Source organism: Rattus rattus, chromosome 1, assembly GCF_011064425.1.
Source record: "Rattus rattus isolate New Zealand chromosome 1, Rrattus_CSIRO_v1, whole genome shotgun sequence".
NCBI lineage: Eukaryota > Metazoa > Chordata > Mammalia > Rodentia > Muridae > Rattus > Rattus rattus.
In genome coordinates, this window is record NC_046154.1 from 253,133,829 (window position 1) to 253,145,581 (window position 11,753).

The 11,753-nt window shown below is 54.1% G+C and overlaps 1 protein-coding gene across 1 annotated transcript in view; it reads right to left on the reverse strand.

The window, feature by feature from the left end:
- Scube1 (signal peptide, CUB domain and EGF like domain containing 1) overlaps nucleotides 1-9,201 on the reverse strand; it is a 117,522-nt gene extending 108,321 nt beyond the window's left edge. The window contains 2 exon segments of the mRNA XM_032918762.1: nucleotides 5,915-6,046; nucleotides 9,049-9,201. Of these exon segments, the coding sequence (XP_032774653.1) occupies nucleotides 5,915-6,046; nucleotides 9,049-9,136 (220 nt within the window). The 5' untranslated portion in view covers nucleotides 9,137-9,201.
- Between the last annotated feature and the right edge of the window lie 2,552 nt (nucleotides 9,202-11,753).

The following is an 11,753-nucleotide window of genomic DNA, read 5'->3' on the forward strand; positions in this document are numbered from 1 at the left end:
TTGGTCCTTTTCCTTCGCAAATGTCTATGAAAGCAAGGTGATTAAGGTTAAATGAGTTGAGGCCGTTAAGGGGGATGAGCTGCCCACTCCTGGCCCCGGCCTGCCCCTCTGGCAGAAGGAGCACAAACAGGCCTGCTTAATTCAGAACAGGGGGCTGTTGGTGCAGGGCTGGCCCCAATGGTCTCCAAAAGGCCTGTGATCAAAGGGCCCCGTGAGATGCAGATGCACCCACTTAGCCAAGCAAGGGAAGAGGAACCGGGAGACATAGTGTGCAAAGGTCCTGGGGTAGAAAGAAGCTGGAGTTTGAGGAGTAAATGAAGGTAGCTAGGGCGAGATAAGGAAGGGAGGGATTTAAAACAAAACAGTAGCTCAACGTGTTCAGGCAGATACCAGGGGTGAGCCCAAGAGGGAGGGGCTCCATGGATGAGGTCCAAGGGGAGGGGCTCCAAGGATGACGCCCAAGGGGAGGGGCTCCATGGATGACGCCCAAGGGGAGGGGCTCCAAGGATGACGCCCAAGGGGAGGGGCTCCCCATCCAAGGATGACGCCCAAGGGGAGGGGCTCCAAGGATGACGCCCAAGGGGAGGGGCTCCCATCTACCCCATGGATGACATGATCCTAGGGGGTCACAGTCATAAACCTGTCTCTAGGGAACGCTACAGAGAACAGGGTCTCTACAGCCTCTTCTATCATTGCACAGCGAGGGAATCTGGGAACCCTCTCCCCACAGTCTTCAGACATAGTTGAGAACTCATGGCTGATGGCTAGAGCCAGCCTCTGCTGCCCCTCAGCTGGATCACCTGGCTAAAGACCGAACTCTCTGGACCCAGTTTCCCTAGATAGACACTGTCACTGGCCCTGCCAGTCACAGGTCTCAGCTTCCTCATCTCCAAGTCGAGTGTGAGGCTCGGGCAGGCCTTTCCTGATGTCCCCTGGGCTGCAACAGGTTTGGGACAGCCTCGGAGGAGTGATGTAGGACATCACAGCCTAGGACATCAGGCTCTGAGGAAGGATGGCAACAGAGAGGTGAGAAGTCACCTGTTTGGGAATCAGGAAAAGCTTCCTGAAGGAGGCGAGCCTGGGGATACAGCCCCTCCATTCACAGCTAGGGTCCTGGGATGGAAATCAAACATGTAATAGTCAACAGCCCTTGAGGTAGACCCAGGAGGAACCCAGGAACTTACAGTGCAATATGGTGGGACAGACAATGGATGCATGAATGAGTCTGGAAAGGCCTAGCAGGAGAAGCAATCAGGGGCCACACAAGTCACAGAGCTGCCTCATTAGAGCCACATCAGTGACCCAAGGCAACCCTACTTGTCCTCAGCAAGCCCCGTGCCTCAGTCACCCTGTCAGCTGGCAGCAAGCCCTTCACCAGCATTAATACATCAGTAGGATGAGATGATAATGAAACAGACATGGAGACTGCCTCAACATCATCTGCATCCCATCACCATAGCCACCATCAGTACCATAATCACTCTCCCCATCATCAGCATCATAGTCATCATCATCTGCATCCCATCACCATAGTCACCATCAGCACAATAATCACTCTCCCCATCATCAGCATCATCATCTGCATCCCATTGCCATAGTCACCATCAGCACAATAATCACTCTCCCCATCATCAGCATCATCATCTGCATCCCATCACCATAGTCACCATCAGCACAATAATCACTCTCCCCATCATCAGCATCATCATCTGCATCCCATCACCATAGTCACCATCAGCACCATAATCACTCTCCCCATCATCAGCATCACAGTCATCTCACCACCATTACCACTGTTATCAACATCACAATCTGTGTCATCACTGTCACTGTGACTAATATTATTAATATCAATCCCTTCACCTTCACCATCACCATCCTTACCACCCTCACCAATATCACTTTTACTACCATCACCATAACCTTCATCTAAGTCAGTAACACCACATCTGCCAGGTGGTTGTGATGCACGCCATTAGTCCCAGCTTTTAGGAGCTCTGTGAGTTCAAGGCCAGCCTGGTCTACAGAGCAAGTTCCAGGATAGTCAGTGCTACACAGAGAACTCTCTCAAAAAAACCCAAATCTGTCTGTCTGTCTGTCCATCTGTCTGCCTATCAATCTATCAATCTATCTATCTATCTATCTATCTATCTATCTATCTATCTATCTATCTATCCATCCATCCATCCATCCATCCGTCTGTCCATCCATCTGTAAAGAAACAGTTTATCATGTGGCTTGCCCAAGGCCCTGGGTTTGGTTCTCAGCGCTGCAAATTAAAAAAGGATAAAAGTGAAAAGCACCACGCCATCATCACCTGTTTGCTCTACTACCATCACCATAGCAACAGCAGCTAATGCTTGTGTGTTACACGCTACACGCCAGGCTATGCTATCAGGCTTTAAATACATCAGCTCACTTAACCCTTGCCTTCAAAGCCTACAAAATGGTTGCTAGATGGTGCGCATTGTACAGACAGAGGTTGAGTGCCTTGCCCAGATACACAGGCGGGATGTGCATCCCAGCAATCCGGCTCAACACCTATTCTCTAACGACTCTGCTCGGTTGAATAAGGACCATTCAGAACGTGACAGACAGCAGTGACCACAGCAGACACAGCAATGGGCCCACCACACCTGGGCTCTCATCCCAATCCTGGCAAGGCCCTCCTCTCACAGGTCTCCAGCGGACCATCCAAATAAGGAAATGAACATCTGGGTGGTCTCTGAGCTCCCTCAGGCCACCCTGAATGTGGCCTCTCAGCCCCTGCAGATGGATGTGTCTGCAGTCTTCTGGGGATAGCCATCTTAGGGAGTCTGATGGTCTCTGTGTCAATATTCCAATAGGCTGCCCTTATGCCAACCAATGCCTGTCTCCAGGAATAAGGACACCTAAGACAAGCAGGCTGGGCCTACCCAGGCCCTCAGAACCCAGGCCAACAGCATTCTCTGTGCTTTAAGACTGTCACTTCAGCCCCTAGGCAGCACCAACGGAAGGGCAGGGCACATGGTATCAGGAGCATCACCCCAAATGTGTGTGGCACTGAGGGACTCCGAAAGGTCTTTACCATTCACAACCCCCTGTGGCTTGCAGCTCCTATAACAGCACATGGTGGCAGGTAACAAGCTCACCTGCATGTTGAATCCTGGGAGCTAGGAGCCAGGCAGGAGGGCTTCACACACTGCACCGTGTCCTGCAGGGCCCAGCTCTTCAGGATGAGTGGAAACAAAGCCAAAGGAGATACTGAGGCTTGCTGACGGTGAATCGTTGCCCAGTGCTTATGTCAGAGGTGGGCTGTGACCAAGGTGCCTTGCAGAGGCCACCCTGGTTTCCTCGCATGGTACAGGGTCAAATGGCACCACCACAGAAAAGATCCTCCTAGCAACTCCCAGGCTCCTGCTTCCCACTCCCCTCTACTCGCTGGGGTCTCACAAACTGCTCAGCTGAACTCCAGTCAGGGCTGGGGAGACGACTCGGACTAAACATGTTCTATAGACCAGGGATATTGCCAGCCCTGCCCCAGGAGCTGGGAGCAGAATGACAGACTTTGTAAGTGAGGTGCTCCTGAGTTCCTGGGCGTGACAGCCAGATGTATATGGCTTGAGAGAGATGGCTCTGACACCCAGCCCTCAGTAAACAAGGTTGGGGGATGCAAGATATGAAATTAGAACCCAGAGTCAGAAAAGCAACAATGGGGGCAGCCGAGGGGCTTCTGGGAGGATAACGGGAGTGTAATTCAGGAGTGTGCATGTGCATTCCCTCAGGGCACTCCAACCTCCTCCTGGGACAGAGATGGGCAAAGAAAGGTTCACAGAGCCAGGTGGCCAAGCTGGTTGGGAACAATAGTCTGGCTCTTGGGCTGGGACATAGCTCAGATATAGAGTGATTACCTAGCATGCAGGGGCCCTCGGTCTGATCCCTAACTAGGTTTAGTGTTACACATCTGTAATCATCTGTAATCCCAGAAATAGAGGCAGGAAGATCAGGAGTTCAAGGTCAGCCTCAACCACATAACAAGTTCAAGGACAGCCTAGACTACATGAACTTCTTCCTCAAAATGAACTAAATATGTCTCGTCCCAGGGCTCCATCACTATGGGGTGTTTAATCCGAGCTCTGAAGGGCTTCAGAGAAACAGGCAGATGATGTGACCTGAGGGCAGTAAGCAGCAGGAACCGGGCTGTGAGAAGGACAGGCCAGCTCAGTGGCTTCGGCTAGCAGGAGAGTTGTGCCAAACATGACCCTCCCTTGCTGGCACATCGGGTCTTAAGGACAAGGAGAGAGTCAGAAAGTACACGCACTCCCTCACTTTTACTGCCTGGACCACTGAGCTACCTACCCTCCAGGCCCTGCCAGCAGCCTTGGACATGACCTGCTCTCTCTACCTGCCTCCCTGGGCATTTCCCAGAGGTGCATGGGTCACATCAGCTTCCCCCCTGCTGCTCCTGGGGACCCAAGCAAGCTGACACTAAACAGGACCTATGAAGATGCCATCTGCTTGTCTCTCAGCCTATAGAGATGAGCTCAGTGATGTCTGCATTCCTGGGGGCAGTGGGCAGCTGTAGGGCAGAGCCCCAGCTCTGCAGGGCCTGGTCAGAGGAGGCGGAACATCATCCTGTTTTCATGCAATGCTTGCCCAGTGCAGTCGCACACAGGAGACTGAGCACTAGCGAGTCTGACTGAGGATTGGAAACCCTGGTTTTGGTTCTGTCTGTGCTGCTGTAAAACTTTGGAAACACGGTCATCAATGCTTGGCTTTCCTCTGCACAGTCGGGTGGATGGGAAGGTTTGGGTTAGGGGTTTGTGATCAGGGAGAATAGCCAAGCTCTGCCCAACACACATGGCGTCAAAACAACCATGCGTCCTTTATGGGTCGGTATCCCACCTGGCTTAGACTCCCACTTCCCAGGATCACAGAGGCTTCACGTTTCTCTGTTCGGAAGACAGTTTCTTTTCTTTCCTTCCTTCCTTTCTTCCTTCCTTCCCTCCTTCTTTTCCTTCCCTCCTTCCTCTTCCTTTCTTCCTCTTCCTTCTTCTTCCTTCCTTCCTCCTTCTTCCTTCCTCTTCCTTCCTTCCTCTGCCTGTCTTTCTTTCTTTCTCTCTTTCTTTCTTTCTTTCTTTCTTTTTTTCTTTTTGGAGATGGTTCAGACTAGTGTCAAACCTACTGTGTCCAAGATGACGTAGCCTATATAGATCTATTTGCCTTGAACTCTTTTTATTCTATTTTATTTTTAATTTTTTTAAAATTATTTTTTGATTGTTCAAGACAGGGTTTCTGTGTTGAAGTTTGGCTGTCCTGGAACTTGCTTTTGTAGACCAGGCTACCCTCAAACTCAGAGATCCACCTGCCTCTGTCTACTGAGAGCCGGGATTAAAGGTGTGCATGGGCCACCATGCCTGGCTTTCCCTGAACTCTTGAGTACTGGGATTTCAGGCACGCACCGTTAGGTCTTCCCTGGGGAACCATCAACCCGGCACTCCAGGTGCAGGCTAGACAGACGGATATATAGCTTGAATCACACACTGGGGCTGGAAAGAGGAGAGGCAGCTGAGCCAGCCTCACGGGCGGGATTTAGAGGCTGAAGTTAGGGATCCGGAGGACAAGTCACCCTGAGCTTTTACTGATTCCCATGTGTAGTCAGGGCCGGACACACAAAAAGTCATTCAACCCTGATATTATCAAGAAAAAGGGGGCTAAAATTTAGGCGAAAGCCTGGTACCCCACAGTTTCAACTTTTGCCTTCCAGGTGAGTAGCTATGTCTCCTGGAAGCCTGCAGGACAGCATAAAATTGTCAGAAGCCGGGGCTGCCCATGTCCAAGGGGTGGGCTATAGGGTTGGCCTGCTGGTACACCATAGGGCAGACCTCAGCCATCTCCCTCTGGCCCTGGCTTGGGGAGGGCTGAGGGAACTTACCTTCACACTGCTTCCCTTCCCCCTTGTAGCCCGGCTTGCAGAGACATTTGTAAGACTTGGGTGTGTTCTGGCAGATGGCATCTATGTGGCAGTCATCTGTGCCCTCTGAGCACTCATCCACATCCACGGCTCCTGTGGAGGAGGCAAAGTGCAGGTGAGGCATGCTGGGAAGTCATCTGAGACTGTGCCGGAAGTTCATGCCCCCATCCTACCACTGACCACTTGAACAGCTAACATTAACAGTCACATCTCAGTTTGATGTGACAAGGGGCAAATTGGCAGCATCCTTGAGGCAGCTTCTCTGTGCCAGGCACACGTCCTTTCACATCTGGTCTTTATTTTCATAATAGTCCCATTGGGTATAGCCATTATCCTCACTTAAGAGATGGAAAAACCGAAGGCTAGAAAAACTTCTGTGGGTTGGGTCTAGGTTTCCCTGCAGGTATCCTTCCAAGTCCACACTCCTCCTGAAAGAGTCCTCAGAAGAACCGAGATCCAGCCTCAGGGTTGCAGATAAGAAAACTAAGGCAGAATGGTGTACAGGTACCAAGCAGAGGCCATCCAAGAAGGCTGCAGATAACCTAGATGTGAGGTCCCAAGGCAGTGGAACTGTGGGAGGGATCATCCCCTAGGCTCCCACCCAGAGTAGTGTCTATGGATCTTCCTTTCTTTCCCTCTGCCAACCCAGGCTTCAGATAGCCAGTACTCATAGCCCAGCCTCTAGACCCCCCAGCACCACCCAGGCTCAGAGAACACTAGTGCACCCTACCTCCTATCCCCAGCACATAAATCCAGAATGCAGCAGCCATGGCTGCAGAGTAGGAAGGCCTTCTGCACACACACTGATTCCCTGATTCGTTCCTCCCTCCCCTCCCTCCCTCCCTCCCCTCCCTCCCTCCTTCCCTCCCTCCTCCCTCCCTCCTTCCCTCCCCTGTCCCTTCACTCCATTGCTCCTCTGAGTTTACTCAGAACTTTAGGTTTAGACCGGGGATTTGAGACCAGTAATGCAAGATACTGGATTAGGCTCCATCACAGAAAGAGCTTGTCTGGGCATCCCTCTCCTTCCAGCTGGCTGGGAGCACCACACAGATGGACAGGCAGAAGGACTCAGGTGAGCAGACAAGGGACTTTCAGCAGCTGCCCTGAGGACAGTCCCCCTGGGAGGCTCCAAATGTTCCCATCTCTTTATCCATCTGGTCTCACCCTAGAGTTCATGGTGCCTGTTAATGCCCACTTTGAGTTTATCCTCTGGCTGGACCCTGGGCTCTAGCTCTGTGCCCCACCCCTCTTCCTCACTCCAGACTCCCAGGTACCAGCTCCACACCAGAGGGGAGAGAGGCATTGGATAGGAGCACAGGTGATTCCTCCCTGCACACACAAACACATGCAAAAGACAGACACACACATATACACACATGTAGCATCCCTCCCAAGGCCAGCCACCTCGTTTCAAGTGTGTGGTCAACCCTGCAGCTGTCCAAAGGCAGTAAGGCAAGAACCGAGAGGTAGGCAGCATAGTAAACCGGTAGAGCGAATGCCAAGGCCAGTGGGGAGGTCGTGGGGGAGGGGCTTTCTGGAGAGCTGGCCACGGAGGGACCCACTACTTCAGGGCAGGATGCCTGAGAGGGCCAGAACACGTGGGGCACCTCTAAGAGAGGCTCATCTTCCTACTTCCCATGGGTCAGGACGTGAGAGTGAGGTTCAGAAAGTTTCCGGGGGTCTGAGGTCCCTTCCATCTCTCACCTAAATAGGATCGGAAGGCAGAAGTTTGGAAGGGGTAGGTGGGGCTGCTGCCTTTCAAATTATAAACTTGACCTGGGAGCAAAGGAGCCAGGCTGAGCCAAACTGCAGATCTCTGTGCAACCCTCAGATACAGGCTGCACACTTCAACTCTGGTTTTCTTATTTAGCCGCTGGGTCTCCAGAGTCACCAGATTTCCACAGAGGGAAGGGGGAGAGGCAGAGACAGACAGACACCAGGGAGGACAGAGAGGAAGGGAGAGGCACACAGGACAGTCCCACAAAGGTGAAGGACCCCAAAACCTGGGAGAAATGCCCACAGACTATCTAGTACCCTCAACAAGGCCCAGCTTCTGGAACGGGAGCATGGAAGAAACCTCAGCGCCAACGGTGAAGTAGCTGGACTATCATAAACTCCCTGGCACTGGATCTCTGTGGGACTCTCACTCCCGAGACTCAGTGGAGGGAGAGCAAGACAGGACCCTCCCTGCGCTCTCCAAGGAGAACAAGAAAGAATGTGAAGAGTGGCTCAGTGTGCAGCTTTGCCCCAGAGCCCCTTCCAGGAAACTCAGATCACAGAGGGACACCCCTACCTAGCAGCTCCTTCTGCCCGGACCAAAGGCTGGTGAGCCTGTGCCTCCGGCCCCCTCTCTCCGATGTCCTCGTCCTCATCTGTTCTGCTATTCGTGTTCTCATCCACCTCCTTCCCTACGTCTGTCCGTCTCTTCTCCCCCTCCTGTCTGACAGTCCATCTGTCCATCTCTTCCCAGACATCTCCATCCTTCCTCTCTCACTCGGTCCCCTCCCTCGGCGACGCCCCTCCGAGTCCTCCCGTCTCTCTGTCTGGTGTCCATCTGTCTCCTCCTCTCCGTCCTTTGATCTGCCTTTCTCCTTTCCGCTGTCCACTGCCTCCTCGCTCCCCTCCCTTGCCTCCTCTCCCCTCTTCCCTCCCGCGGCTGTCTTTCTGAGGGCTTCTTCCTGGGCCCTTTTGTCTGTTCCCTTTGAGCCTCGGCTCCTGTCGTCTGTCCCTCCATCTCCCCACCTCCCCTCCAGTCCCAGCGCGTCCTTTCTGAACACCTCCGGTATCTCCTACGCGGCAGCTGCCCGGTCCTCGGCCCTGGGGGAGCGCCGCTCTCGGCTCGGGGGTCCCCGCCGGTCTCTGTACGCATGCCGGGCCCCGCAGGCGGCCGTCGCGCTTCCTTTCTTCCTCCGGCCTCCCGCTTCCCCTCCCGGGGCCTCAGCCCACCCCGCCCCCGCCGGCCCCGGGCGCCCAGGGCGCTCGCAGAAGTTACTTTGCAAGGAGGCAGGACCCGGCGCCGGGCGGCCTCCGACGGCGCGGGGTGGCAGCCTGTAGGACCCCGCGCGTTCTCATCCTCCCGGGGTCCTCGCGCTTACCTGGCAGCCCGCTGCCCCCCACCAGCTGCCCTCGCGCTCCCAGAGCGAGCAGCAGGCACAAGTGCCAGCGCACGGCCGCCGCGCCCATGCTCGCTGCGGGCCGCGCTGGGTGCGGGGCACGGGACGCTCAGAGCGGCCGCTCCGCGAGCGCTCCTGTCTGCAGCAAGCTCCGCTACCGCTCGGGCTCCGGAGCCACACAGCGGGCGCGCAAGACAAGCTGACAGCCGCGCGCTCATTGGCCCGCAGCCGCGGGGGGCGGAGCTCCGCGGGAGGCCGTCCAGTGGGCGTCGGGTGGCGTGGCCTGCGAGCGTCTGGGCCCGCCCTCTCACCCGGGGAGGGCGGCAGGTGGGGGGTGGGAGCGGAGAGAGCTGGGGTCCGGGTACAGGATGTCACCGGTCTGGGACAGGGCCCCAGACCGCTCTTCCCCAGCCCAGCTCTATCTCCTGGGTCCCCGAGGTCAAGGGTGACTGTTCCTCCGGCGCAGCACCCTTTAGCCCCGCACACACTCAATTGGGGGAGTAGAGGTAAAGAAAGGCCCGGAGGCACCCAGGAGTGCTGAAGATGATGCTTAGTGCACGCAGTCGATCTATAGGCATTTAGTGAGGCCCTACTGGGTGTCAAGTACTGCCGGGGACAGCCGCATACTGAACGGCATGAAAAGCTCTGGAAGATAGCTTCAGAATTTGCGTACAAAATCAAAGGAATTTTTCATTACTGCCCCGAGGACAATGGCTAAGGGAGTGTTTGTCTTGGACAGGCGCGTATCGTGCCTAGAACCGTGTTCCCAGGGAATGGACGCAGGACCTGGCCGGCCGGATTGAGTGGCCTTTCTGTCTCCCCAGGCTCCTGTTGCTCCGCGAAGTCCAGGTCCTCGGATGACAGGCTCAGCAGGGCGAGAGGACCATAGCTTCGCAGTCTCCCTAGCCCAGATCCTCCCCCCCAGCTCAGGGTCTACACCTGACCCCTAGGCCTTGAGGCCTGGCGGGCACTCAATGGCCTCTCTCAGCTCGGGAGGCAGGACGCTGAAAAAGTTCAGCAAACGCCAAGGCCCATCTCCTTGACAACCACCAATAAGAGCTCCTGTTTTCTCCTGCTCTCCAGATTCAAAGACTAGACTTTTCTCTTTTTGTCCACTCTGCCTGCGCAGTGTTGCGTCCAGCGGTTCCCTTCCATGCTGGCTCTCTCTTCCTCCCTGCCCCCAACATACACTTTTGCAGCCACCTTCTAAGGCCCCAGAAGGTTAAAGTCATGTGTCTCGGCTCGTGCTGCCAACTAGATTTCCTGTGGGCTTGTGGCAATAGTTTGGAGGCTAAGGCAAGGGGTACATTTCCACGCTATGCAGATGGAATCAGGGAGAAAAACGTGGGACGCTGGCCTCTATGGTGGTGTCCACATCTCCTACCCTGCCACTGCGTGCGTTTTCTTTTTCTGGTTGCTCCTGGCCATGTAGCTTTTTTTTTTTTTTTTTTTTTTTTTTTTTTTTTTTTTTACCATGCCTTATTTTGTTTTCTCCCAGCTGTAGGGCTTTGGGGTTTTTGTCCACGTGTGCAGCCACTCTTTTTGGTGAAGGGGAGGGGCTCTGACTTCTTATCGTGATGTTTTTCATGCGTCTTTCCCAGGGGGTTCCCATTCCCACTCAGACTCAGTAGCAACCATGAGACCTTCCAGGTTCTAGCCTCTCCCTCAGTATTAAGGTGGGTTGGGGGCTGGGAATGGCTTGGGATTCCCTAGAGTTCCCGGGGACTCTTCTGCTAATATGAAATTTTTATCCGCACTAACCTTTATCTTCAGTGACCCTGGATGTCAAATTTTCTGATGACCTAACACTCTTCAAGTGCGCAGAGAAATGAGGGTCTCTTCTCCGAGACCATGGCTCATGTGGCAGAGCCAAAGGGTCCTGTGAGGGCTGGAGGAGGGGAGCCATGTGTCTAAGTTCCTGACCAAGGAGAAGGGTTTTGGGGTACAGAAAGATGCGTTGTCTCCCAGAGCAGAAGTAAGACACAATGAAAGCTGGTATGACCATTCTGGGGTGGGTTGGTTACACAGAGTTGTCACTCTAACACCAGGAGTAAGGATGTCTTGGTATCCCTGCATACTGAGCTGAGAAAGTGGAAGAAGCCACGGGTTTGGGGAACAGACTGAGCTACCTCACATCAAAGCCACCTGCGTGCACTCTGTATGCCCATCAGCACCCGTGCCCTCCTCTGAGGTCCTCTCTAGACCAACCACAGGCAAGGTAGGCTCGCACACAGCTTGGCTGTCACACAGCTGGCTGTCACACAGCTTGCCTTTTGCACCCTGAGCCCAGTGTCATGCATCCACCAGGAAAGCCTTTGTTTCCTCCTGCGTGCATCCCGCTCCTTGCCTCATAAGCTCGGTGCAAGACACCCTTCAGGCTCAGAAAATGGAAGTCCCCATTCTCACGATCCTCAGTTTTCTCTCTGTCACCATCCAAAGTGCAGTCCTGGGGGTCTTCTCTGTGACCACAGTTCCCAAAGGGAGCTAAAGCAGTTATCATGTGAATTCGTGCATGGATGAATGAATGAGTGAGTGAAGGAAGGAACAAATGGTCCCCGAAACAAGACAGAACCAGCTGTGAACTCCTATCTATCGCTCTGTTGAGGTGATTTTGGCAGTGCCAGGTCCTTAAGACTGAAACCAGCTGTTGTCTCTCTAAGCAACCCACCTTCTGTGCTCTCTAGGGA